Raw genomic sequence first — 25253 nt, 5'->3', positions numbered from 1 at the left:
GAGAAATAAAACATAAGGAAAGAGAGAGAGGCACAGTACAATTGCTCACTGCCAATGCCAGCTCATCCCTGAGGAGTGATCGGTGGCTCCCAACCAACTGCCCCAAGTTTGTATACCGAGCATGACATTCTACGGTATGGAATGTCCTTTTGGTCGCTTTGGGTCAGTTGTCCTGGCTGTGCTCCCTCCCAGTTTCTTGTGCACCTACCGGCTGGCAGAGCATGGGAAACTTGAAAGTCCTTGACTCAGAGTAAGCACTACTTGGCAACAACTAAAACATCAATGTGTTATCAACATTATTCTCATATTAAATCCAAAACAAACCACTGTACTAGATAGTAAGACGAAAATTAACTCTATCACAGCTGAAACCAGGACAGAGTCAGAGACTGTTAGATGGATTAATTCTATTGTGATGCAGTCATGCTAAAATATTTAATCTCTAGAAGGAAAGCATTCTAAGTACCTTTATAGGACATTGACTGCTGGTATTTCAGATTTGATTTGCTTTTAACAACTAATGACCACTTTCTCCCATCAATTCACTTTCCACAGAAAGAGTCTGCCTAGAGAAATGTCAGAAGCAGTTGCCTATTAATTAATCATTTTTTTGTTGCTTGCTTTTGTTTAGGCTATAAGATAATCCATTCTCTTCCCAATATGTGTTTGGTCCCTATAGTATATTTTAACGCTTTACCTGGGATCCAGTTGTTTTAAGACATGTTTCATTGATCTAGTGTGAAGCTTGGGGTTTTTGTTTTTTCTCCTGTGAATCTCTGTAAAATGTACCTTTCCTCAGTGCATATCTTGAGTATCTGAGTTGTATACGGAGCAGTTTTGAGCAGGGGAGGAATTCCTCCTGGAAGTAATAATGGAAATAATTTATAAACCAGTGATATTGCATTGAGCCACTCCTCATGCCCCTGCAAACCTCTCATGCCAAACTGCCCAGGGCTTGAAACACTCTCGGAATCCCCTGAATGTTGCATTCCCACATATTCAAGGAGGTACCACTGTCTGCAGGGAGATACCTTCTAAAAGCATAATGTTCCCTTCCACCTCCCAGCCCTCCAGCAGCATCCACTGCTGAGATTTTTCTGAACAGACCTCTGTAGGTCTTTGCTTCATTTCAGAACCCATTTAGAGGATGCACAATACTAAAAAGCATGCAGTAGAACGTGTAACCTAAATTGAGTATCAGTCACATTTTCTTTTTAATTATCTGAGTACATTTTGTGCTAAGTTTCCATTCGAACAGAAATCTTTCAGGAGCATCTGGCTGCTTTGTTTTGCTGGGAAACACCAACATTTTTCTTTTTGAAATTTCTTGCTCAAAACTGTGCTCAATATTATGAGAAAATGGTGAGTAGTTTTGCCTGATACAGAATCAAAGGCATTTCAGAACATCAGTAATTCTCAGTAAGAAATGCACTTCTTTTTATGACCACAATGGTTTTGTTGAATGGAATAATAAGGGTACTGTAAGTAGCCTAGGTAGAAGTTCATTTAAATTTAAATTAGTTTGCATTTATTGGGAAAGAGAAGGTTCGGGGGAGATATTCTCAGTTCAAAAGTACAAGGGGAACTTTCCTATTGCCTTGTTGATTCCTTATTCTGCTTATCCTGTCCTCTCATTCTCCTGCTTCTGATTCTTCTGAGCCACAACGTATTAGCATGATAGTCAAAAGTTGTTGTGATTCTTCTGTTAGTCAGTCCTTAGACTAAATACAACCATTTCTTCCTTTACAGAGATTAATTCTTCTCTCTTCTTTTTTGTACTGGCAATACAGAACAAAAGGATTTAGGCTCAGTTGCACATAGACTGCTTCTCGATACCATTGCACAGTATAAAAATATTATCCATTATTTCAGAATACTAAAGATGATTGAATTCTAGAACCAGCATCCCACCTCATGCTTATAGAAATTTGCGGCCAGTCTATGTGTTGTGGTTCTAGCTTTCATTTAAATTAGAGCATTTTTCTCTTCCTTTGCATGCATAATGCTATTATTATCATAATTAATATGAACAGTGATCATATAGTGTTAACATAAAATAATAATTTTTAAATACATTTAAATCTTGAAAATAAAAACCATAAGATTTTCCCACTATATATTATATAATTATTAAAATTAATAAAATTAATTATTCAGAGATGAATTTGTGGAAAATACATTTGTGTTTGGCATCCATCTCAGTGCTAATAATCAGCAGAAGGTGTATAGTATTGCTTCCCTTGCTCTCCATCTGGGAACATCATGAGCAACTGGCATGGCATGCCCTTGACATGGTCCCACAGAGATTTAATTTTACCCTTGGTGCTAAATCATGATAACAGAATGCAAGCCTTGGACACAAATAAAGGTATTTATAAGTGCCTTACTTGACGGTAGTGTATTTTAGCTCAGGCTTCTCAGAGAACTAGGACATGGATAGTAATGGAAAAGGCTCATTGGCCCAGTGTTGGACATTCCAGAGGAGATTCCTGGTTCAAATACACAATAACCAAAATCTGTACTTCTACTGCAAGACAGAATGTACATGCATTAGCTGTTTTGGAGGGAACAACAATTACATTTGTTCCTATGGTGGCAGGCGTAACCTATAGAAATTTGGGGCCAGTCTGTGTGCTGTGGTTCTTTCCCCAGACTTTTGCCTGAGTTTCACCTAGAGAGAGCCCAGAGGCTTGCCCTGCCTCCATGACTCAGTGGAAAGCCCAATTTCTGGTAGTGACAGCTGAAAAGCACAGTTTCATCAGGGCTTTTTGACAGCTGCTCACAACCTGTGAAATCCCCTAGAAAAGGCAGTGCAAAGCTGTCTCTGTGTTCTCTTAGAGAAGGTAGAAGTTCTGCCTTTATTCCCTCTTTAATTCCTTCCCCATCTCTCACAGATGAAAAGCAAATGAGCAAAGGCACTGCAGTTTTGTGTCTTCCATGATGGAGAGGTGAAATTATAGTTATTATTGTTTTTCTGAGTATTGTGTTCTTTTCAGCAGTGTTCATTCTGGATATTATATGCCTTTTCCTGAAGTAGAAAAGAGTTGAGGCTTCTTGTAACTTGGCAGTGTTCTGACCATAGGATATCTTATGCAGGAGGCTCTTAATGTTACTGGATATTTACTGAAATAACTGAAAGGCACATGTAGGATTAGAGCTGCAAGAGTCTTCCCAAGCTTCAGCCCATCCATAAGAGGACCACTTGCAATAAGAGCTTTATGTGGACCATAGTGCTCACTGATGGCTGCTTGTGTGCTTGCCTATTGGAGATGCTTTGCAATAGAAAGCAGGCTGGGTGGTCATACATTCCTGCATGTCCTGGTTTATGATTGTGACCATTTTGCTTTTTCCCCATCTCCTTTTCACCCTCTGTGCTTTTCCCATACCCACACCTTCTTTTCTCTTCTATTGATATTCTTCTTGATTCCTTTCCCTATTCGACAGGGTGAGAGTGTCATGTTGTTGCTTCATTTAGTAGACGCTTCTTCATTAAAGTGCTCCTGCTGAACATAGAGGCCCTTATTTGAGCAAGTGCATCAGGGGGAGTAACCCATATTAGATTCATTTAACAAGGAACATTCTCCCCTGTTTTCTCTAGAACCAAGACAGTCTTGGAAAAAATAACTTCCTTTTGCTGTTATTGTGTCCTCCTGCCACAGGAGGACATGGACTCTGGACAGCTGTCTGACCTTAAAGAGCAAGAATTTGGGTTGCATTTTGTTCAGGAATTGTCATACTTAATTCCTGTCTGATAGAAGCACATTCTGTATTGGCTTACATATGATATTCATTGTTATCTCTTCAAAACAGGCAAAGAAAATACATGGACCATTATTTCTGCCTTTCAAATGGCTAACTTCCACCTGACTGTTTCCATAGCTCAACAGTTTTCACAGAAAACCAGAACCATGTTTTGCTTCCCACCAAAGATGACATATTGACCGTAACAGTGAGATCTCAGTAAGACCTAAGCACCTTTACCAAATACACTGCAGTGCATTTATTATCATACTATAAATGTATATATATATAGTTTTATGTATATATACAGTAACGTGTCAAAATTAAGTGGCATACATTTTGTGATGGAGTCTTCATGATCTTGAATTAATCCAGTTCCTTCACTACCTAGTTCAAGGTTCAAGCAAGAGAGCACCCAGACACTCATACAGCAGTGACTATGTAAATTGTTCAAAAGAATTGAAAAGAAAATTAAACGAGATAAATACACAGTTCAGCAACTCGGAGGGCATTAATTTACGATGTCAGTATTCACATGTAATTACCATACTAGCAAGGCAGCCTCCTTTGTCAGTAGTACCTAGTCAGTGATAAGCTCACTGCTAAAAATTAACATGTCATAAAATAAACACTCATTTAGGATGTCCTGGAAGACTGGATTAATCATACAGAACGGGTCTTGCACAGTATGGTGGGTTTTCAAGCTCAAAATCATTATGGTAGGAAGAAGATTCTTTCAGGGGAGAACTTAGTGTTGCATATGCTTTTCATTAACACAAGTCTCTTAGCTCAATGACTGAAGTATCTTGAAGGAGAACTGCTATCTAGCAGAGAGAAAAGGAAAATAAAATGGGGCTGTAGCCAAGGCATGAGGTCAGGGCTAATGAGAACCTTAGATGGATACAAGATTGAGACATTTTGAACAGAAATAACCGCAGAGGTCAGGATGCAGGGTTAGGTGAAGATGGTGGCCTAATACACGAAAAGAATATATAGATTTCCTGGCAAGAAAGCAAAGAAAATTATATACTAAGGCCTGAAGCACATAATATTTTAATAAGAACATCGAGTGCATGTGGTAATACTCTGTGTGGATCATCCTAAAAGTGCCCAGAGTATTATGAAGTAGCATGACTTTAAAAGGAAATGCAGGCTTTATGAAACAATATTTCAAAAGTTTTCAGCTGAAGCAGATGAAAAATATTCTGAAGTACAAAGATTCACAAACAGTATTAGGGCTTTATTAACCCACTGTGATATAAAAAAGTGACACTGCAGCTGCTATGGAGAACCCATTTGTAATTTTTTACAAGTGGCTAGAAAAAGTGTTATTATTATCCATTGCATGTGCTGCAAGTGTGTGTAGGAGCCTCGTGTAGATTAGGACTTCATTGATCTAGGCATTATACAAGCATAGGTCAAAATACTAGTGCCAACCTAACTGAAATATGACTTGGTTGAGTACCAGATTTCTCAGAGATTGATTTGGGAATCCTATCCCAAAATATTCTTGAACTGTCCAAAAAACTGGGGCTATAGACAATCTCAGGAACCCCCCCAAAAATTTGAAATATGTTGTCTTAACCGCATGGGACATGCATTTCCCACTTGGCATATTTTGACTGTCTCCAAGACCTCTTAAGTCTTGGCAACTCTGGAGCCTGGGAATACTGTGTGTAAGATTTATATTGAAGATCATGCAGTTGACTCTCAGTTCTAACAATAGGCATCTCAAAAAATTAAATTACTTGTTGGAACTACTTTGGTGTAAAACTGTAGCCTGTTTTTGTTTAAGAAATGGGTTCTAACCTTTGAGCTCTCAGTTTTACTGCAGATCCTACTTTTATTTGAGCAGTGAAACTGAAATTATGTTTATGTATTTATTTTGAATTAATTATAGAAGTGCAGCAAGTAGAGGACTCCATGTTTAATAGGATTCTTTTTTATCCAGAGAGGAGGGTGACCGTGCATGAGGAAGGAACCACTTCAATGCTGCATGGTTATAGTAAGGATTAGCTTCATCCTAGGAAAAGGTGGAAGATTTTCCAGAGTGCTCCCTTGGGGCAGTGAAAAATGTGAGGGGAAAACAGGGAGAGTAGGTGTAGTTTTGGGTTTCTTTCCCACCCATCTCTTCTCCTTTGTTCACATGCTACTACTGGCATTTGGTGAAGGATGTGAGGAGTACATTGCACAGTCCATGGCGTGGAAATTCATATATGTTAAATCTTCAGAGAGCACTTACCTGAAATGTAGCAGTGCTGGTGAAGACCTAAATCCTTTCAAAGATCACTCTCATCTTCCTCTGTTCCTCAGGATCACCTAGTAATAAGAAAGTTTAACAGGCTTTGTCAGAAAGCCAAACTTTACCCTGATCACATGTCATTAGGGAATGGATACACCCAGGGAAATTTTGGGGGTCTTTTCTTACTAGACTAACACCTTCTGCCAATGCTTGCATGTCAAGGTTACCTGGCCTTATTTTACGGGCAGAAGGTAAGATGCTATGGCACCACAGGCAGAGTTTATACACTTGGGCTCTCGTATCCAAGAACAAAATTTTAAGCATGGCTTGAGGAATAATTCAATATATAAATATGATAAGAATTTAGGATTTTGAAAGCACCATAGGAATGAGAAATCTTCCCCCCCCCCCCCAGTAATAGCAGTTACTGGTATTTTTAATGATCATATTGTGTGTCGTTTGCTGGATGCCTCATTTCAGAGCAAATGCCTGCTTCAACTCATAGCATGATGTGGCACAAATAAGGAGACAAAACCTAGACTTAATGGAGGGAAAACAACAGAGAATGTTTTCTGTTCTATTTTAGTTAAACTTTTCTCTTGTGTTTTCCAGTTTATGTAAACAAATTATGGCCCAGAGAAAGTGCAAAGAAGAAAACATCAAGACTGTGGAAGAGAAGGAAAATGAGCACAAGGACCTTGTCAGTGCTTTGTTGATTAGCATTTGGGGGGAAAGGGGGAGAAACTGTCTTAAAAAATTCAAAGAACTGAAACATCTGAGACATTTCAACTAAAAATTGTGGTGCTCCCATGCGGTATACATTATAAAAGCATGTTTGTGACTCACAAGGGAGAAGAAAAGCTACAAACCAAGCTCTGTTGCTCTCCTCTTCCCCTGTGATGTAATTTGACATGAGCAATAGAGCCAGACATGCTACATTAACCTACAATAAATTTGAAAAAAATATGGGTTTCAGTAAAGTATGGGGAAAAGTTGTGATCTTTAGTACCTGAGGAATAGCTTTCAGACTATTAGGAATACATATTTCCCAGTGAACACAAGCTGCCTTATGTGGTGTGATATTGGGCTTTCAGAGTCTACGCTCAGATGACTGCAACTCGTTGATATTGACTGTGCTGTTCAGCTAGCACATCACATTACGCCTTAAACAGCCATCTAAAAAGCAAAAGAAGTTAGGATTTCAACTGTGATGCAGACCTGTAGAGGCCAGTTTTTTCCAATGCAAGGTTATTTCGTAAAATTTCCTTGGCACTGGTAACCCGGACTACTTGTGATTAATATAAAAGTGGAATTTGATATATTGTAAACCACTTTGAACATCAGAAAGTGCAATTCATTAATGTTGCACTGCAAAATTGCTTGCTGACTTGCTGTTGACTTGGACAGATTAGATGATCACCTGGAGCCTGTGAGGATTTTGACATAAGTAATTCTAACTGCTTGTCTACTGGTACTTAATACCTCTCTTCATCTGCTGGTACAACCAGCAAACACTGAGGTGTGGCAACAGTGGTAAGGTACAAGTGATACAGTGACAACTTTTTGTAAGGACTTCAAAAACACAGGACTTCAAATGAGCTCAATATTCTGAGTTGCAAGTTGTACCACTGGAGTGATCAGTAACTATATCCTATGGCAAAACTTGATGTGGCAAATTGGTAGAATACAGAGTGTTTTAAAAAGGAGAGACCACCTGATTCAATATGCCGAATGTTCTCTGGCTTATAGTAATCTCATCTCCCTGCTTTTTTCACTAAGTTCCTGAATCCCATCTTCAGAAATTAATCTAGATGTACACTGAATTCACTGAAATACACTGTTCAAAGTGCCTTTCCTTCCATTTTACCACAGCTTACCTCCCTTTCTCTTAGCTTAGATTATTGTTTATTTTAACACTGGAAAATTTTATCATTTTGAAGTAAAATAAATTATATTTTAAAGGAATAGACTTTTTTTTTCATTTATACACACTTTGTCCAGGGAAACCAAAGAGCTGTAATCCATTACTTTTCAGTGCTGCAGATTTCTACTTGGTTAACTTTCCTTCTGTCCCTCTGTCTGATAGGAGACATTTGTTTCAATCAGAGATGAGAATCACGTCACCTTCTTTGTAGCACTCATCTGATCTTACCTCCAGGGCACTTCATCTTCCTTTCTTGGAAGAGTAAATGGCCTGTAGTGCAATAACTACTACAGTGATTAATTATCCTGTATATTTGACTGGCCCAAACTGATGCTGTGTTATGTAAAACATAACAGTAGGCACTGTTTCTATATCTGTTCAGCTTAGCATTTTAAAATCTTTGGAGGATGCCGAATTGTAAGATGCATTAGGTCATTCACCTACTTTGATTCTATGTGGTATCTCCCCTTTATTCCAACCTTTTGCCAGAATTGTTTCTAGCCCTCCATAAGCATTGCTGAGAGGTTTAATAAGGACTCCATATTGCAATGTGTGGCCCTTCTGTACAGGAACATAGGAATAGCTTCTCCAAAAAGACCCTTCTAGTCCAGGGTCCTGTCACTGTGAGAAACCAGTGTCTGTGAAATAGTATGGAAACAGGTTAAGCATAAATTAATATTTCCCTGAAGTGCTCTATTAGCCTTCAGCATTCTGCAACTCAGGAGCTTCCTGGGCCAGAGATGGTATCTTCATGTTTGATAGTCCTTGTCCTATTTTATCCTCCATCCGTTTGTTTAATCACTTTTTGATCCCTGATAATCTTTGAGGGTTGACAGTACCTTATGGCAGTAAGTTCCACACAGAACTGTATATTATGTGACAGGGTGCCTCTTTTTGTTATTTATGAACTGCCATTTACAAATTTTATTTGATATCTTCTGGTTCTTGTGTTATGTGGATGTCTGAGTAATTGGTCTTCCTTCATCTTCTCCATACTGCTCATGGTTTCATAGAGGCTAATGAGAAGAATTTTATCTCCATGACACAGAATTAACATACAATATTGAACTGATGTTATGCAATTGAAGAGAGAATTTACAGTTGTAATTAATGTTGTTCTAGACAATGTTTCACTTTTCTGAAAAAAACACTGGTAGAATTAATTAAGAACTTTAGACATAATCCCCTTTTAAATATGATGAACTAAAGTAGGGTTAAAAGTGAAAAAGAAAGGACACATTTTTAGCTATTGGCTAATAATCTACCTTATTTTATAATTCAGTAAACTCATGTGTTGGATTGGTATGGCTTATAATGACTGTGATAATAACATATTGCTTTTCTGCAAGTAGACATGCAGGACTGATATTTTAAGAGAAGGCATTGACTTTGTCTGGAAGGCCAGGGCATGAAAGAAATGAAAATAACAATTATTGATTTTTTTTCTTGTGCTGAGAGAAACATTTGGCAACTTTTATGAGGGGGAAAGAGCAGATGTTTAGCGAGAGAGGAGAGGTTTTCAGTTTTAGCAATAAGACATGATAATTTTCTCAGAGAACATTTCTTTGCAGTTTTATCATCCTGAGATGGGGAAACAAGTCAGAAGACCAAAATATAAATAGTGAAAAGTACCCTAAAATGCCATTATCTTGCAAGTATACTGGATGCTTTTTTTAGGGAGGAGTGAACAAGTGATTGGAAAGGTACAGCTTCGTTCCAGTTTGACAAAATTATCTAGTTGTGTTAAAAAGATTGAGTATATACTTGTCACATGATATGGTTTGGTGCTGGATCCCTGCCAAGTCCCCAAACCTCACCACAAGACTCTCCCCCCCCACCAAACCACGGGAAGAAGAGGGGAAAAAAAACCCAAGAGAACCAAAACAAGAGAGAGGCAGCTAAAGCAATATATATATAAATATATTTACACTTATATTACAGTTATATACAATTTCAGAAGGAAAAGGGAAGGGGGAGGGAAAAAAAAGGAACAAAACCAAAATAAAATATACACGATCAATAGCCCAAGATCTAGCAATTAAAAGAATTAGCAAAAGAATGTCTTACTACTCTTCTTGGGACAACAGAAAGTCGCGCTGGAACGACCGCCGGCAACCTCTGTCTCCCAAGGTCGGCAAGGCCTAACCAGGCCTCGCTCCCCAACACGACAGACTCAACAGCAGGGAAACTCGCACCTCCAAAGCCGCTGGAAGGAAAGAGGGACGAAGGCCTTTCCTCCTTTCTTCTTATAGCCTGGCTTGCATAAAAATCGTAGGGAATACTGGGTAAATCTGGGCACTTCCTTGGTTACAAACTGGTCACCAAGGAAGGCCTAGACTAAACTACCACACATGACTTTTAATTGAAACATATGCTGAACTGCTTTGCTGCTTTCAAGTCCACCATCCTGAATTGCAAAAGGTCTGTGAACAGCAGGGCTCTGGAGAGATGCACCAGTCAAACCAGACAGGACATTCATTTGGTTGTTCTCTGTAAGAGAGCATCTCCGTTTGCTATCAATCATCAGACAACAAGGCTTTGGATTCCCATGGCAGCTGGGCAGTAGAAGTTGGAGGAGTGACCATGGCAGGTATAGACAGGTCTATTTTTAATGGACAGAAAGTGAACAAACTTTAACAAACTCTAAAATTATATGCCCTGCTTCAAGACTAAGACGTAGTCCTCCTCTGACAAACTTAGAAGCTAAATGTTTGCAAATATATCAAAACAGTGTTCAAGGCCAGCTTCTCTCACACCTTTCAAAGACCGAAATTCATTAAAAAGGTGGTTGCTGAAAGTGGTGACAAGTGGAATGACCTTGTATTGTTGAAACTGCAACATTCATATGTGGCGCAGTGTGGTGGTTTTTCCTTGGAAGAACTTCATTGGTGAACATCATAGTTCACTGGCCAGGCATAGCAGACTCCTCCCCGTGGATTGTTTACACAATGCAGGGTCTAATTCACCAGGCTTTATGTTTTAGATTCTAGACCAATATTGCTAGTAAAACCAGCTAGTGAAGATAATACAAGGCTATAGCTGGGCTAGGGTATGCTTGCTTTCATAGGCTGACATTTGGAAATAAGTACTTAAGTCTGTACTTCTGTAGCAGTACAATTCTAAATAAAAATGAACTATGGCATTATATGGTATTATGGTAATAATGCAGCTGCTTTCAGATAAGCATCAAGAAAATCTACCCTAACTTGTATACATAAAGTGGTCATTTTTACAGCTACAGTATGGATCACAGATACAGTGATAGCATATTATGTAAAAACTTAATGCTTTAAATCCTGTCATAACCTTAGCTAGGCTGAACATAAAGGTGTTATTTACCTATAACTGTAGTCTGCTTAGCACACAACCATTTGAAATTTATGTATATCAAGCAGCACTGCAATTGCAGTGTGCATAGCAGGGACTTTATACTGCAGAATGCTGGTGATATCTGAGAGCTGTGTAATAACTTGCATTTCTTAAAGAAAATGTGGAAGGCATCCCTGTGAAGCACTCAGAACCTTTAAACTTTGGTCAGTGCAGTCATGTTTTCATTCATTGGTCCTTCTTGGAAAACCCCTTGTAGCCTTGCTGAGAGTCTGGCAACAACAGCAAAAAGGCACCCCACCTCTCTTCACTGCAGTTATGCACAACCCTGGGTGCTTGAACTCATCAGATAAAGATAAAAGAAGCTCTCAACAGACTGGCAGTTTGTTTCAGGCATCCCACAAACAGTTGTGTCAAGTTCCAAGCTTCAGTTCAAAAAGCTCTGAAGTACATGCTTCATTTTAAACACACAACTAGCACAACCCTTAATGCTTTTCTTAGCTGAGTGTTGACTCAGTAACCACTGATTTTTAGTAGAAAAGGAAATGTGCATTTAGAAGAAGTGCCTTTGACCCTGACATGTACTTTTGATGGGACTGAACTGAAATGGAAGGTGCTCTTAGACCACAGGTAGATTCACAGCCTGCCACAGGTGATGCTCAGTGTTGCACAGGTATCATGTTTCATTGCAATGCCATCTGTCAAGAAGAGCACCCTGTGTAATACTTTTATTGATACTTTGAAAGGCAATAAATTCTCTCTTCAAAGAGATGCTGAGGTGTTGGAAGTAACTTTGTCTAAAATGATTGATGCTAGCAGTGATAAAGATGGAGAGACCTCAGGACTTCTCAGTCCTGGTCAAGTCCTCTGTCCGATGAAGTCCCATGCCTTTGGGGACAGAAATGGACACCAGTCCAGGCAAGATCATGTGGGAAGAACACCAAAGAGCCCTGTGGCTTGTGCTTCTCTGTATTCTCGGTATCAACCCTAGCAAGTCAGTCTTGCTGTGACTGCAAAGAGAGACAGCTAGGTGTGTTATGTTACAGATCAGTTCATCACAGAGCCATTATTTGGTGGCAGTTTATCATCATCACTCTAGAAATGTGTTGTTCATTTTCCTGAATGGCATCAGAAACTCAGCAGAGAGTCCTACCAAAAATACATAGTGGATCTATAGTGAGAAACCATGGGAAAAGAGTGGTTGGGGTTTTTTTAAATGCTTTTTCAAAATCTCTTGATTTAAGATATGACAAATAAGAAAAAATAGAGACACATATTTTATTGTCTATAACTTTCATTAATTTTTAAAGGAATGAGTCAAAGAAATTGATGAACAGAACCAATAGCAGAGGTTATATGATGAACAGATCTAAGAGCCATTTTAATAATTGATGAGACCAAAAGGTCTCATCACTAACCATCTTTTAATGGCACTTGCCCTTTATCTGGGTGTATGTGACTGCGTGTTTCTAAGGGTCTGACTTTTCTGACTTTCTAATGAAATACCTCACAAGACAGGGGTAAAAGTGGTGGTTTGAAAGTGTTTGGTTGCCATGTCAGTTTAGGTTATGATGAGGTGGATGACTGAATGTTTGCATCTCAGCGTGTTGGTGTGTTCAGACTCCCCACATCGAGGGACATCTCAGTCAAAGTTGATGAAAACTGCTGAAGCATAGGAGCTTTACAGCCACTCTGTCTGCCAGATGGATAAACTATAACACAGACAAAAATGGGCCAAATCGAGAAAAGTACCAAAAAATTTTTATCTGTTCTCTGCCTATGAAGTGCATAGGAACTGTATCCCCTTTTTAATGACTCTGAAGCCTGTGCACAGCAACCTGAATTGAGTCAGAAACAAATCCACAATGTAACCAGGAACTGAAATCAGGAGCCTTGCCTTTCATTCAGCAACCTGTCAAAAAATACTCCTCCATCACTCATATGACATCTCACGTGGAGGGAGGAGAAGAGCCTAGATCAAGGGAAGCCAGTTGATGTAATCTTTTTGGATTTCAGTAAAGCTTTCAATACTGTCTATCACAGGATACTTCTGGACAAAACATCTAGCACACAGCTGGATAAACACATCATGTGCTGGGTGAGCAATTGGCTCATGGGTCAAGCACAGAGAGTAACAGTGAATGGGGTAACATCAGATGGTTGACCTGTCACTAGTGGGGTTCCACAGGACTCCATCTTAGGTCCTGTGCTCTTCAACATCTTCATAAATGACTTGGATGCAGGACTGGAAGGGACACTAAGCAAGTTTGCAGATGACACAAAACTCAAAGGAGCTATTGACTCCCTTGAAGGCAGGGAGGCCCTGCAGGGAGACCTCAACAAATGAGAGGACTGGGCAATCACCAACCAGATGGAAAGTGCTGGATTCTGCACCTGGGATGGGGCAACCCTGGATGTACCTACAGACTGGAGTTCTGGTCAACGACAAATTGAATCTGAGTCAGCAGTGCCCTGGCACCCAGGAGGGCCAACCGTGTCCTGGGGGCAACAGGCACAGCATCGCTAACCGGTCAAGGGAGGGGATTATTCCTCTCTACTCTGCAGTGGTACAACCTCACTTGGAATATTGTGTGCAGTTTTGGGCACCACAATAGAAGAAAGATATTAAGCTCTTAGAGAGCATCCAAAGGAGGGCAACAAAGATGATGAAGGGTCTTGAGGGGAAGCCGTATGAGGAGCAGCTGAGGTCACTTGGTGTGTTCAGCCTGGAGAAGAGGAGACTGAGGGGAGACCTCACTGCAGTTACAACTTCCTTGTGAGGGGAAGAAGAGAGATAGGCATTGATCTCTTCTCTGCGGTGACCAGGGACAGGACCCAAGGGAATGGCCTGAAGTTGTGTCAGGGCAGGTTTAGCTTGGACAGTAGAAAAAGGTTTTCCACCCAGAGGGTGGTTGGGCACTGGAACAGGCTACCCAGGAAAGAGGTCACAGCACTAAGCCTGGCAGAGCTCAAGAAGTGTTTGGATGATAATCTTAGTCACATGCTATGACTCTTGGGAATGGTCCTGTGCAAGGCTAAGGGTTAGACTCACTGATCCTTGTGTGTCCCTTCCAACTCAGTGTATTCTGTGATTCTGTGAAGTCTGTGAAAGTTTTAGCGTGACTTTCTGGTTCTGTGAAGTCAGTAGTAAGCATGGACTTGTGGCAATGCACAGGACAGGGTTGAGCTCTCAGAGTCATAGCTGCATTCAGTATGCTGTGCTAACACTGAGTTATTGACAAAAAGCTGGAAATGCATGTTCTGTGTGATTTAAAAATAATGGGAACCCTGACTGAACTTCCATTGTATTTTCCTTCCATTTGCTCTTTCAACATGAGAACAAAGAGGGCATTATTATGCAACAAATGTAATGTCCCACAAAGAGAAATGATATTTTAAATTGACAGAATTCTGGAAGTGCAAATATGGTTTCATAACTAAATACATTTTCAGACAGGAAAGTGAGTTAATCAAGGTTAGATGTCCTTGAAAAAGCTTTCTTTTTTTTTTTTTTAATTTTCCTTGGAAATATTCTCAGCTGTCATGATGCAAAAGTAATTAGCATATCTGTATATCTATGTCAGAATATCTCAGCAGTTACACTATTTTAAAAGAATTTGAGTAGATTTATTTAATGATGTGACCCAGTCAGAATGGTACATACCAGGAACAATAAAATTTTTAGGAGCTGAAAATAAGCAATTTTTTAAAATTTACATTAAGGTTAGGAAACCTAAGTTTAAGGACATGTAGCATTCTGGGAAAAAGAAGAATGTTCTAAAAGCCTTCAGAAAGGCCTTCATTCAGTGAAGGTCCCATTCAACATGACCTGATTTTGGGCAGAGTTCATGTCTTACACATTGTTTATTATCAAGGGAATATATCCAAAGGACTATTAAAAAAAAAAAAAAGCTGTATTGTACTGCGTAGTTAATGAGGAACAAAATAATTTGATGCACTAACTGGGGAACTTATCAACAGAAAATAACATTGCTTTATTCAGTCAAAATTAGGATATTAAACCATGTAAATCCAGTCCTACCATGCCATGCAGTGAGACCACTGTGTTTTCATGGATTTCGGTCGATGTCACTGAGTTTCTAGGAGAATCATGCAGTGTAGATTTCATTTAATGAATCTTTTTTAGTTTCTTGAGTTTAAAATGGAGAGTAAAACTGGTCTAATTTAAAATAGGTTGGTAGTGTGATATAGAGCTTCCTGTTTCTTGGGTAGGATGTACCAAGTAAACACTAAAGATTAGTTTGAATTTTACAAACGTCTTTTGAGATTTTGAGAAACCTTTTGTGGTAATGATTGTTGCTGGGGGAGAAGAGTTTGGACCATGAATCCCTAGTTCTTTAAAGGTCCTTGAAGGAAATGTTAACATATGGGAAAAAAAGAAATCATGGATTCTCCTTATTTAGTGTCTTGGCACTTCCTTGTGAGGCTCTGATGGAACTATTTCTGACTTTTTCATTTGTTTTTCTCAGGTTGGGGGTCACACCATGCTGCCCATTCGTTGGATGCCTCCAGAGAGTATAATGTACAGGAAATTCACCACAGAAAGTGATGTCTGGAGCCTGGGAGTTGTATTATGGGAAATCTTTACTTACGGCAAACAGCCATGGTATCAGCTCTCAAATAACGAGGTGTGTGTAATACATTCTCAAACTGCATTAGGAAAGCTGTCATGGTAACTGGTGGTGGTGCTTTTCTGGAGAAGGGATAGCAACAAATTTATTCAGTAAAGGCAAATACTGTTATCAGGTATTGTCATGAATCATGTGATCAAATTTCTTCCTTTTCACCCTTTTCTCTCTTGAGTGGATGGAAGTAGTGTCCAAGCAGAATGTCCAAGTAGAACTAGAATAGTTGGAATTTAGGTTTTTCTTTTGTATAGGATAGAGTCTGATCAGGGTATTTAAAAAGGCATGAAAAGGACATGAGGCAATGAAAAGAACCTTAGCTATCTCCTTAACAGTCGTATCATACATGATATTGTTGCAGAGTCATTGTCCATAACCATTCTTGAATAGATTGAAGCAATCTAGATATCTGTTGATTTCCAGGCAGCCAAAAGTAATCTCTTTCCAGAGATTAGCTATGGTGATACTCATAAATTTAAAGAGGGAGGGAGAGAAGGAGAGGCATTGAAGCTCTGTGTGAGCAGGTTGAAAATTTAGCCTCCTTCTGAGATGAGATGAGGTTGATAGATGGATACAGAGGGAAAGTATGGGATTAATTCCTAGCTATTGTGTGAAAGGGGCAACATGGGTAACTTAATATGAGAAAAGTTATTGCTCCTTGACCACTTGAATTTAGTTATTTTTTCAGATTGCATAGTGCTGCTCATGCATCTTACCTAGAAATGCAGCCCTTGACAGAGCAGGCTGTATGACCAGCACCAGTGAGGCTGCTGTAGTGATTAAAGTTAACTCTTGGATGGATGAACTCCATGTAGTTGGCACAGCTGTGCTGATCCTTTCCTTGTGCTTTCTTGTAGGTGATTGAGTGCATCACTCAGGGGCGAGTCCTGCAGCGACCTCGCACATGCCCAAAGGAAGTGTACGACTTGATGCTGGGCTGTTGGCAACGGGAGCCTCACATGAGGCTCAACATCAAAGAAATCCATTCCCTCCTTCAGAACTTGGCCAAGGCATCTCCAGTCTACTTGGATATTTTAGGCTAAAGTCTCCTAGCATTTCTTCTTCTGGGCTGCAGGAATGAATGTGTTCAACTACCGCTGAACTCCATTAAAATGTGTTCTTAACTTTGACAGTATCAATGACAAAGTTGCGGAGAAGCTTTCAAAGGGCAAGCAATGTGCACTTCTCCATCTGTAGACACAATATTGACTTTTTAGACATTACTGAGATGTATCTTCTCTCTCTCTCAGTTTCTATCTTTTTTTTCCTTCTCTCCTGTCTTTCTAATCAATTTGGCTTCTGCGTTATTGTAACTCTGCATAGACAAAGGCCTTAAAAACCTGATCTGTTATATCAGCAGACTCTTCAGTTTGCCCACCACAACTGACAATGCCTTGTTGTATTCATGCCTTTGATGTGGATGAAAAAAAGGGAAAAATATATTTGACTAAACTTTGTGATTTCTGCAGTACAGCTACTGGGAGTTTCTATGGATTCACCTCATTTTTTTGCTTTGGCCTGTGGGTGGAAAAAGAAGACTTCTCTACATGAAGAATGTTCTTTGCAGAGATAAAGCCAGATGGAAAGAAGACATTCTTCTGTGATACACTATCTGGAGGAACTTGAGAATCAGGTGGCATTCAACCCTACAAGAAAACACTGAAATTATTTGATAGAAGGCAATAGGGGATCTAGCAATTTCCCTGAAGAATCTTTCTGAGGACTAAAAGGATTGTTTAAGGAGGTGCTTTGCCAGCATCATTCATTGCCAGAATCAAGTAAAATGAAAAAAGATGCTGCCTGCACTGCACACAGTTGTGTTACAACACGATAAACTAAACACATGCCCTTATTTTGTCTACTGCTAGGATAATGTCATGCCACTGGTGAAAGAATGTTCTCCAGGTAGTCTTTTTTAGTAAAGGCTGAAGCTGTACAGTATTAATTTTATGATCACATGCTGAAATTAAGGATTTTGATAAGATAGGATGAGCTATAGATGCTGGGGCAGATATATCTTATACTATGCTTATCCAGCAGCATATTCCTTCCTTAATCCCTTTCTTTTTTTTTTAACCATGCAATTAAAACTGTGCATGGTCTTTGTCAATTAATGCCCTTTGTGCAGAAACGATCACTCATCTTGTAGTACACCCTAGTAGGCATAGCAAACTCATAACAATATTTCATTAGTAGGGGCTAATGGAGGACATTAGCCATGTTAAAATGCCTTTACAATGTTATAGATACTATAGGCTGATATAACATGAATAATCTAAAGCACGGAGATCACTGGTTATGTTTGAGACATAGCAGGGGATAAAGATCTCTAGAGAAAACAAATTACTCTGTTGTTATGGCTTGCTATTCAGAGTGCAAATATTCTGAGCTCAGCACCATGTTTGTATTGGTACTATTGCTGTCATAACCAACATCCACACTTTCTTAAATAATTTATTTTTGTTTGGGTTGGCATTGTATATGTACAACATTTGCATGGCCACTGTGTTGATGACAGCTGCATGGGCATACTTGTTGTTTTTCAAACTAGAAGTTGACAATTTGAAATTTAGAGTTAGGATTATTTTTAATATAAATTCTTACAAATGAAAACCTACCTTACCTATTCCTCAAGACTTTTGCCTCCCTCTGTGAGGGGGCATTATTGCAAAAAAGTGATCTTTCTTTCCATTTTCTCTTTTTATTATTTCTTATTGATATGAGCCAGATCAAAATAGTTCATCTTCGTGTTGGGGATATTTTATTTAATAAATTAAGCATTTTATTTTTGTAAGTGTTCCCATAGAACATTTAATATATAATTTGCTTGCATGTATTATTTATTGAGGCACTTCAAGTTTTTCCTTCAGAAACTTTTAGAGCTAGCTTATAAAGATTCTGAACATTTTCAGAAGAAGACAGTTCACTGGACACTGATGAAGTTTTACCCTTCTCAATGTCATTGAAAAGGCAGCATTACAAATAAACATGACAGTGTAACTATAAAGCCATACTCAGTATTTCTTTAATAAACTAGATGTTATTTCTTAACACTACTGAACTGGAAACACATAAAAAGCCAGAGGAAGATTCCTACAAAATGGGCCTTAAGATTTTATCTAGACTGTCTTGGAAGTTCTCACAGAAAACTAGATAAAGACTGAGCATCCGCTGAAACCCATTCTCTTGAGAAAATGAATGTTATGTTTTAAAGGAATTTGAAAATTATTTTCAAAATAACAGTGGTGGAAAAGAAAGATACCAGAGTCCTCTCTTACTGTGCAGTGGGAGGAGGATGCAGATGGTGGAGAGGGCTGCTAAGCTTCTACCTGCATATTCTGTCTTAGTTTCTTTTGAGCTGAAGAAAAAGGCATCTGAGATGATGCTTCTACTGGAAAACAGGCTCCAGCCCAAAAGCAAGCACGTGTGTTTTGCAAGCACTGAAAGAATGTATACCAAAAATAACCACAAAACCCTGAAAATACACTTAGTGGCATCTTCTTTTTGATTTACTAGTGAGAATAAATTTTAGAGTCATTTCAGAGAATAAATAGTATTAGAAAGCATTGTGCAATAACATAGCAGTATGTTAAACTCCTAAAGGACCAAATGTTCTACAGAGCCACCAGTATGGTTAACCTTGACCTATATCCTTAATGTTCTTGATAGTGCATAAAGTGTATAATCACAGTAAAAAGCTATAAACTGTAGCTATACATAGTTTGCGTTTGTTCGTGAAAAGGTGGGTAAATGTAGCACAATGAGCAGAGAAGAGGAAGAAATAAATGAAGGGTGAGTATATGTGCGTATTCATCATGCTTGCACTGTCAGGTAAATTGTGTACACAGTAAATATGACAATCAGGCTCATTTAAAAAGTCTTTCTGAACTGTGTTATGAACTGATCATATATATAATATATATAATATATCTGTGTTTGCATATGGCATATATATATACACACACATAGCATATACATGTATGCCTATGTCTGTTGTATTTTATTTATATATGTGCAGACATGCATGCACATTATGTATGGGCTGTGTGTATATGTATAAATTTACATACACCTATGTTATTACAAATTATGATTAGAGTGCTATTAATAAATTGATAAAGTCTGCTAAGCAACCAATTTTTTTTCTTTTGATATTTCTTTTTCTATGTTTGTAAGATTCAACTTTTTAACTGGTGTGCAGCAGAGGCAGTGCTAGAATGCCAGAGATCCAACAACGAGCACTTTTCTTCCCCAGATGATTGCATAAAAACATTTCTTCCATACCCATCTCACTTGTTGATTTCTCACAGTGAAATGAGCAGACAAGCTTCCAAGCTCAGAAAACAAAGTTTGTTTTACTCTCATTTCTGGGTTTGTGCTACTCTTGTTTTATTTCCTAGAATAACGGTGCAGCTCCATTGGCATTTTATAATTGTCTTCAGTAACAAAATGATTCCACGAATGAGCTGGACTGTTCAAACTGCAGCATGACTTGTAAAAGAAGGAGAACACCGACATTCAGGATCAATAACAGTAGAATTCACTGCACTCTGTCCTTCACTCTCAGTAGATCCACGGAACTTAGAAGTGGCCATAGAGAACAGATAACTGTAAAGCAACAGCACCCTATGATGCCTGATGGACTGTATCCTCTTTAAAAGGACTGCATTCATTTTGACCTATAAAACAATATATCTATATATTGTCTACAGTTTAATAAGTAACTTCTTATTTTTCTCTTCTTCTTTCTTTTTTGTCCTTTCTTGTTATTTCTTTATTACTTTTTTTACTTCTCTTTTTCTGACCTTCCTTTTCTCTTTCTTTCCTTCTTTTATATTTTCCTTTCTCTCTTTCACTCTCTTTCTCTCACTGCACCCTCTCCACCTTCATAAGAGATTATGATTGATGTAGACTTTTACAAAACACTTTAAAAAGAAATTAAATAACCCGATAAAATTATTAGATCACTGGATGACTAAGCTATAATGCATATATACTAGAACAAGTCCACATTTGGGTTGTTGCAGCCTGTAACTGAATTTCAAATACTGCTATAAAACATGAGGAAGAGGAATGGGGAGGGACTGGGAAGCAAGGTCAGGATTTCTAAGTTTTGATAGCACAGGAAGTTGTATTTTCATGTTGTGAGGGCTGGGATAAACCACTGCTGCTTTGAATAAAAGGTCCTTTAGAGCCTTAGTTTAAACACCTTTATATGTGTGGGGTGGGGAGATGTGCTACATTCATCACAAATGTGACGAAAAAAAAAGCTACACATTGCAGGGAAAACACTGTGAAATTTACAATGGTAACCAAGTGACTATTCTGCCATCTTTTTAACATATGACTCAGGAGAAGAAATGGGAAATGATGAGTGTGTTATTTTTCTGTCTATGCATTCTGGACAAGGTCTGTGGGGATTTTTTGTTTGCTTGTACAAGGTTCTGAGTGATAACCGGCTGATGTTTTATAAACAGTGAATACTTCAAGCAAGGATTGTAAAAGCTGCCAGTAATGAGGCCGTTGTTCGGAATATGTGAGGAAACAGAGAACAAATCAAATCTTTCCAGAGGCCTAATTCTTGCAGCTTATATGTATCTTTCTGTAACTTAAAGAAAAGCAGCTAAGAATATTTTATATACAAGTAATTTAATTCAACATTGATGTTTAATTGAATCACCAACAGAGAGAGAATCAATTAATTATGAAATTTTTGTCCCTGCCCTGCTCTCCACCTATACTTTATGTATATATATTTCTAGATATCACTCTCTTTGTCACATAAAGAGGAAGATATCTACATACAAATATAAATCTCTATATTGTCACCAAACTGTGACCTGGTGTGTAGAGCTATCTTTCTCCTTTTTTTTTTCTTTTTTTTATTTAATGTGATGTCTCCGTGGAAATATTTAGTGGTTCTTGTTTTACAGTTTGTTACGAATAGTCATTGCTTTAAAACTTTCATTGCATCTTGGCTGATTTCAAAGTGATGCCTAGGTATCAGTGTTAAAAGTTTTGTTTGTGAATCATGTGATCAGCTTCTCTCAACATGACATGGAAAGTCTCTTGTATTACAGTGTATTTAATAAAAATGATGTCTTACAATAAACAGTGTCATCCAAAAGAAATATAAAATGGTTACTTTAAAACACTAAAAATTTCATTAAGTGTTGTGTGCTATTTTCTGTTGTTTGGATGGCTTTGTTTACCTCCATTCTTTTTAAAAAGGATGAGATTAAGGAAAACTTTGGTATGCTTATAAAGGTGGCATGTTTGCCCTCTAAAAAAAAAAGGTCACTGAACTCATAATTCATGAAGGAAGAGACCCATAGTAATAGGGCAAAGGAACAGTCAATCTGATGGCAGTCTCAGGTTTTTTAGTCCGTGTTTTCCAACTGAAGATCCTATTTGAATGCTTATTCATTTGGACAGCTGGCAGCAAAACCCAGTTTATCTTCTAGCAGAAACAGGTCTTCAGGTATTTTCTGACTCTTTTTTGAAAGTATCCCTCAAACCACAGCCATGTTAAAAATGTAGTTTGTTCTTTTTAACTCATGTCAATCTAGAATAAATATATTCCGAACAAATATATATAATAGCATTAAATCCAAGTCCTTAAAGAACATAATTAGGATTCATAACATGGAGTGTTTAGGCATCTGTGGGGAGGTTCAACAACCCGATTAAAGATCCCTCCACAAGCTGTTCATCTAAACCAAGCCCTTCAAGGTCAGAATAAAACAATGTAAGAGCCACTTTACAAATGCATGTGCTTCCTTCTGTCAAGAGACCTCTCCAAGATAGATGAGCTGGCTTTAAGCACTCAAAAAGTCAAAGGAAAATAATCCACTGAGAAGAAGCCTCAGCATAAAGTCTGTTCAAAACTGAAAATATGGTTGGACCACACTAAAAGATATTTGTTGGCAGTTCATATTTATGCAGGAACTTAGAAATGCCTTATCTGTTTTCATGGTAAAATCTGGATGCCTTTTTGGACTCAATGGGTTGTTGCCATCCCAAAATGAAACACCTTGCTGCAGGCAACTGGTTGCAATGAAGTATGTTTGGCAGCAGCAAGAGCTTCAGAAATGCACAGGATTGAACCCATGTAAGTATCGTCCTGCAGTCCCAGCAGCACGGGCACAACAGCCTGCACACCCTCCCTACCATTCTTTTTCCCCGGGGATTTTTAAGGCTAGGGGCACATAGCTGCAGCAGGGACAGGACATTGCCACTCCTCATGGCTGTTTTGTGCTACAAGACACAAAGACAGATGACCTATCAGGGTCCATGGGCCTCCTCAGCAGTACACTCAGAATTTTTGCAGCATAGTAACACGGCAGGCAAGTACCTCTCTTCTGCAGTGCAGCCTCCTCAGTACTCAAGTTTGAGTTTCTCTCCCCAGCAGCCATCCTACCTGCCTGCAGAGTCCCATAGCTCCTTCAAGCTCCTACCAATGGGCCCTTGGGCAAGCAAAAGGTGTTGATACACTGATACCCTGCTCATCTCTAGTTGAGGGATGAAAGTTTTGTGTGTTCTACCTTTTGCACCTGGGTGCATGTGGCCCTGCAGCATGCACAGAGCAGAGGCTCAGTTTAAAACCAATGATTGGTGCCATTTTTATTGTCTTCTATTCACTGCAGCTGTAAGGGTAAGGCTTCATAAGAGGCTAGGGGAGGACTTATGAGGCTGATGAGCTTAGTGATGCTCCCAAAACATGTTGGACTTGGTAACCTCTTTAAGGTCACTTGTGCACAGCTCAGAAATAGCCTTCCATGGCCTCAGCATCCAAAGACCTGTCAACTCACCTGTGCCAGCCATCTGCATAAAATCCAGAGAGAGTTGTGAAGGACCAGGCAGGTCAGCAAGGAATATGCAATACAAGTCCTGTACCTGCTTCTGGTACATCTCAACAAACTTCTACAATTGATTTCCTGATGAAGAAGTCATATAACTGGACAATCGTCTTGATCACTGTATTACTTTAAAAGTGATTCACAGTGCCTGTTGATTACTCTAATTAGTGTTTTTTAATGCAAGTTCTCTACCAACCTGCACCAGGAAGTCTTCCATCATCCCCATATCACCATTGGCCAATCAGAGCTCAAATCAGTCCAGCAGTTTAGTTACCTAGGTAGCCTCATCTCCTCGGATGGTAAGATTGATGGGGAGATAGACAACAGGTTAGCAAAAGCATATATGGCATAATAAACACTTGAAGAAAAGTACCAAGATCAGTGTTTACAAAGCCGTAGTGCTGTCTTATCTTATATGGTTCCAAATCATGGGTCATCTACCGCCACCACCTGCGTCTCCTAGAACGCTTCCATCAACACTGCCTCCATACAATCCTAAACATTCGCTGGTCAGATTATATGACTAATACATCTGTTCTAGGACAAGCAGCTGTCAAAGCATTGAGGCCATGTTACTTAGAACACAGCTGCGCTGGGCAGGACACGTCTACAGGATGAAGGACCACCGCCTCCCTAAGATCTTGCTTTATGGTGAACTTGCCACCGGCTGCCGCAAGAGAGGAGCCCCAAAGAAAAGATACAAGGACTCCCTGAAACAACATCTCAGCCTCGGCCACATTGATCATCATAACTGGTCTACTCTGGCCTCCAGTCGGGAGGCCTGGAGACACACCATCTATAATGCTGCCGTTTCCTTTGAGAACGCACGTAGGATCACTCTTGAGGAGAAAAGACAACACAGAAAGAATCATGTCTTGCAGAATATACCACCTGAGGAGTCTTTCTGCTGTGCCTTTTGCAATTGGATATGTCTATCTCATATTGGCCTCATTAGCCACCAGCGTGCTTGTAACAAACGTGGATAGAGCCTTCCTAAATCTTTGTTTGCAAAGCCTAGCCATGATTTTTAATGGCTATAAAAATTTGTTTTTAAAAAGTGAGAAAGTTTATGTTACAAAAAAGACTTTTGGCCCTATAAAGGACAAAAAACATCTTGGAGGTACTTAGGACAGGGTTAGGCAGGGTCTACTAAACCAGCTCACAGGTTTGATTACCAAAGCAGCTTATTAGTATTTGTCATAAACCATTGTTCTGGCAGGCAAGATCTCATGCAAGAAAGAATAATATTTGAAGTAATCACCTGAAGAATAACCCAACTCATTTCTATGCTAGAGCCCTGTGCTTCAACCTCTTGAGCATGGATTACTCTGGACAAGACATAACAGAGTTCCTTCAACAACTCATGCCTTTTGAGAGTTGAGAGTTGAAGATTTTAGGGATTGGGTGTATTTTTATCAGTGATGCAATGAAGAATCCTAATGAAAAAGACCATAAGCAGAACAACAGTAGAGTGGAAAAATAATTCCTTTACTTTCTTGAACTGATAATAACAT

At 39.0% G+C, this 25253-nt stretch overlaps 1 protein-coding gene across 5 annotated transcripts in view; it reads left to right on the top strand.

Moving 5' to 3' along the window:
- The window catches only part of NTRK2 (neurotrophic receptor tyrosine kinase 2), a 204588-nt gene extending 182542 nt beyond the window's left edge, over positions 1-22046 (top strand). For all 5 annotated transcript variants that reach the window (XM_051801380.1, XM_051801381.1, XM_051801379.1 and 2 more), the window contains 2 exons: positions 15725-15883; positions 16738-22046. In XM_051801380.1, coding sequence (XP_051657340.1) covers positions 15725-15883; positions 16738-16923 — 345 coding nt within the window. In that variant the 3' untranslated portion in view covers positions 16924-22046. The remainder of the gene's footprint in view (positions 1-15724; positions 15884-16737) is intronic.
- Positions 22047-25253: the final 3207 nt, after the last annotated feature.

The sequence above is a fragment of the Manacus candei genome, unplaced genomic scaffold (genome assembly GCF_025592945.1).
Source record: "Manacus candei isolate 608988 ecotype Guabito, Panama unplaced genomic scaffold, ASM2559294v1 h1tg000051l, whole genome shotgun sequence".
In the NCBI taxonomy this organism is placed as follows: domain Eukaryota; kingdom Metazoa; phylum Chordata; class Aves; order Passeriformes; family Pipridae; genus Manacus; species Manacus candei.
This window is presented reverse-complemented; position numbering and strand designations above follow the sequence as displayed.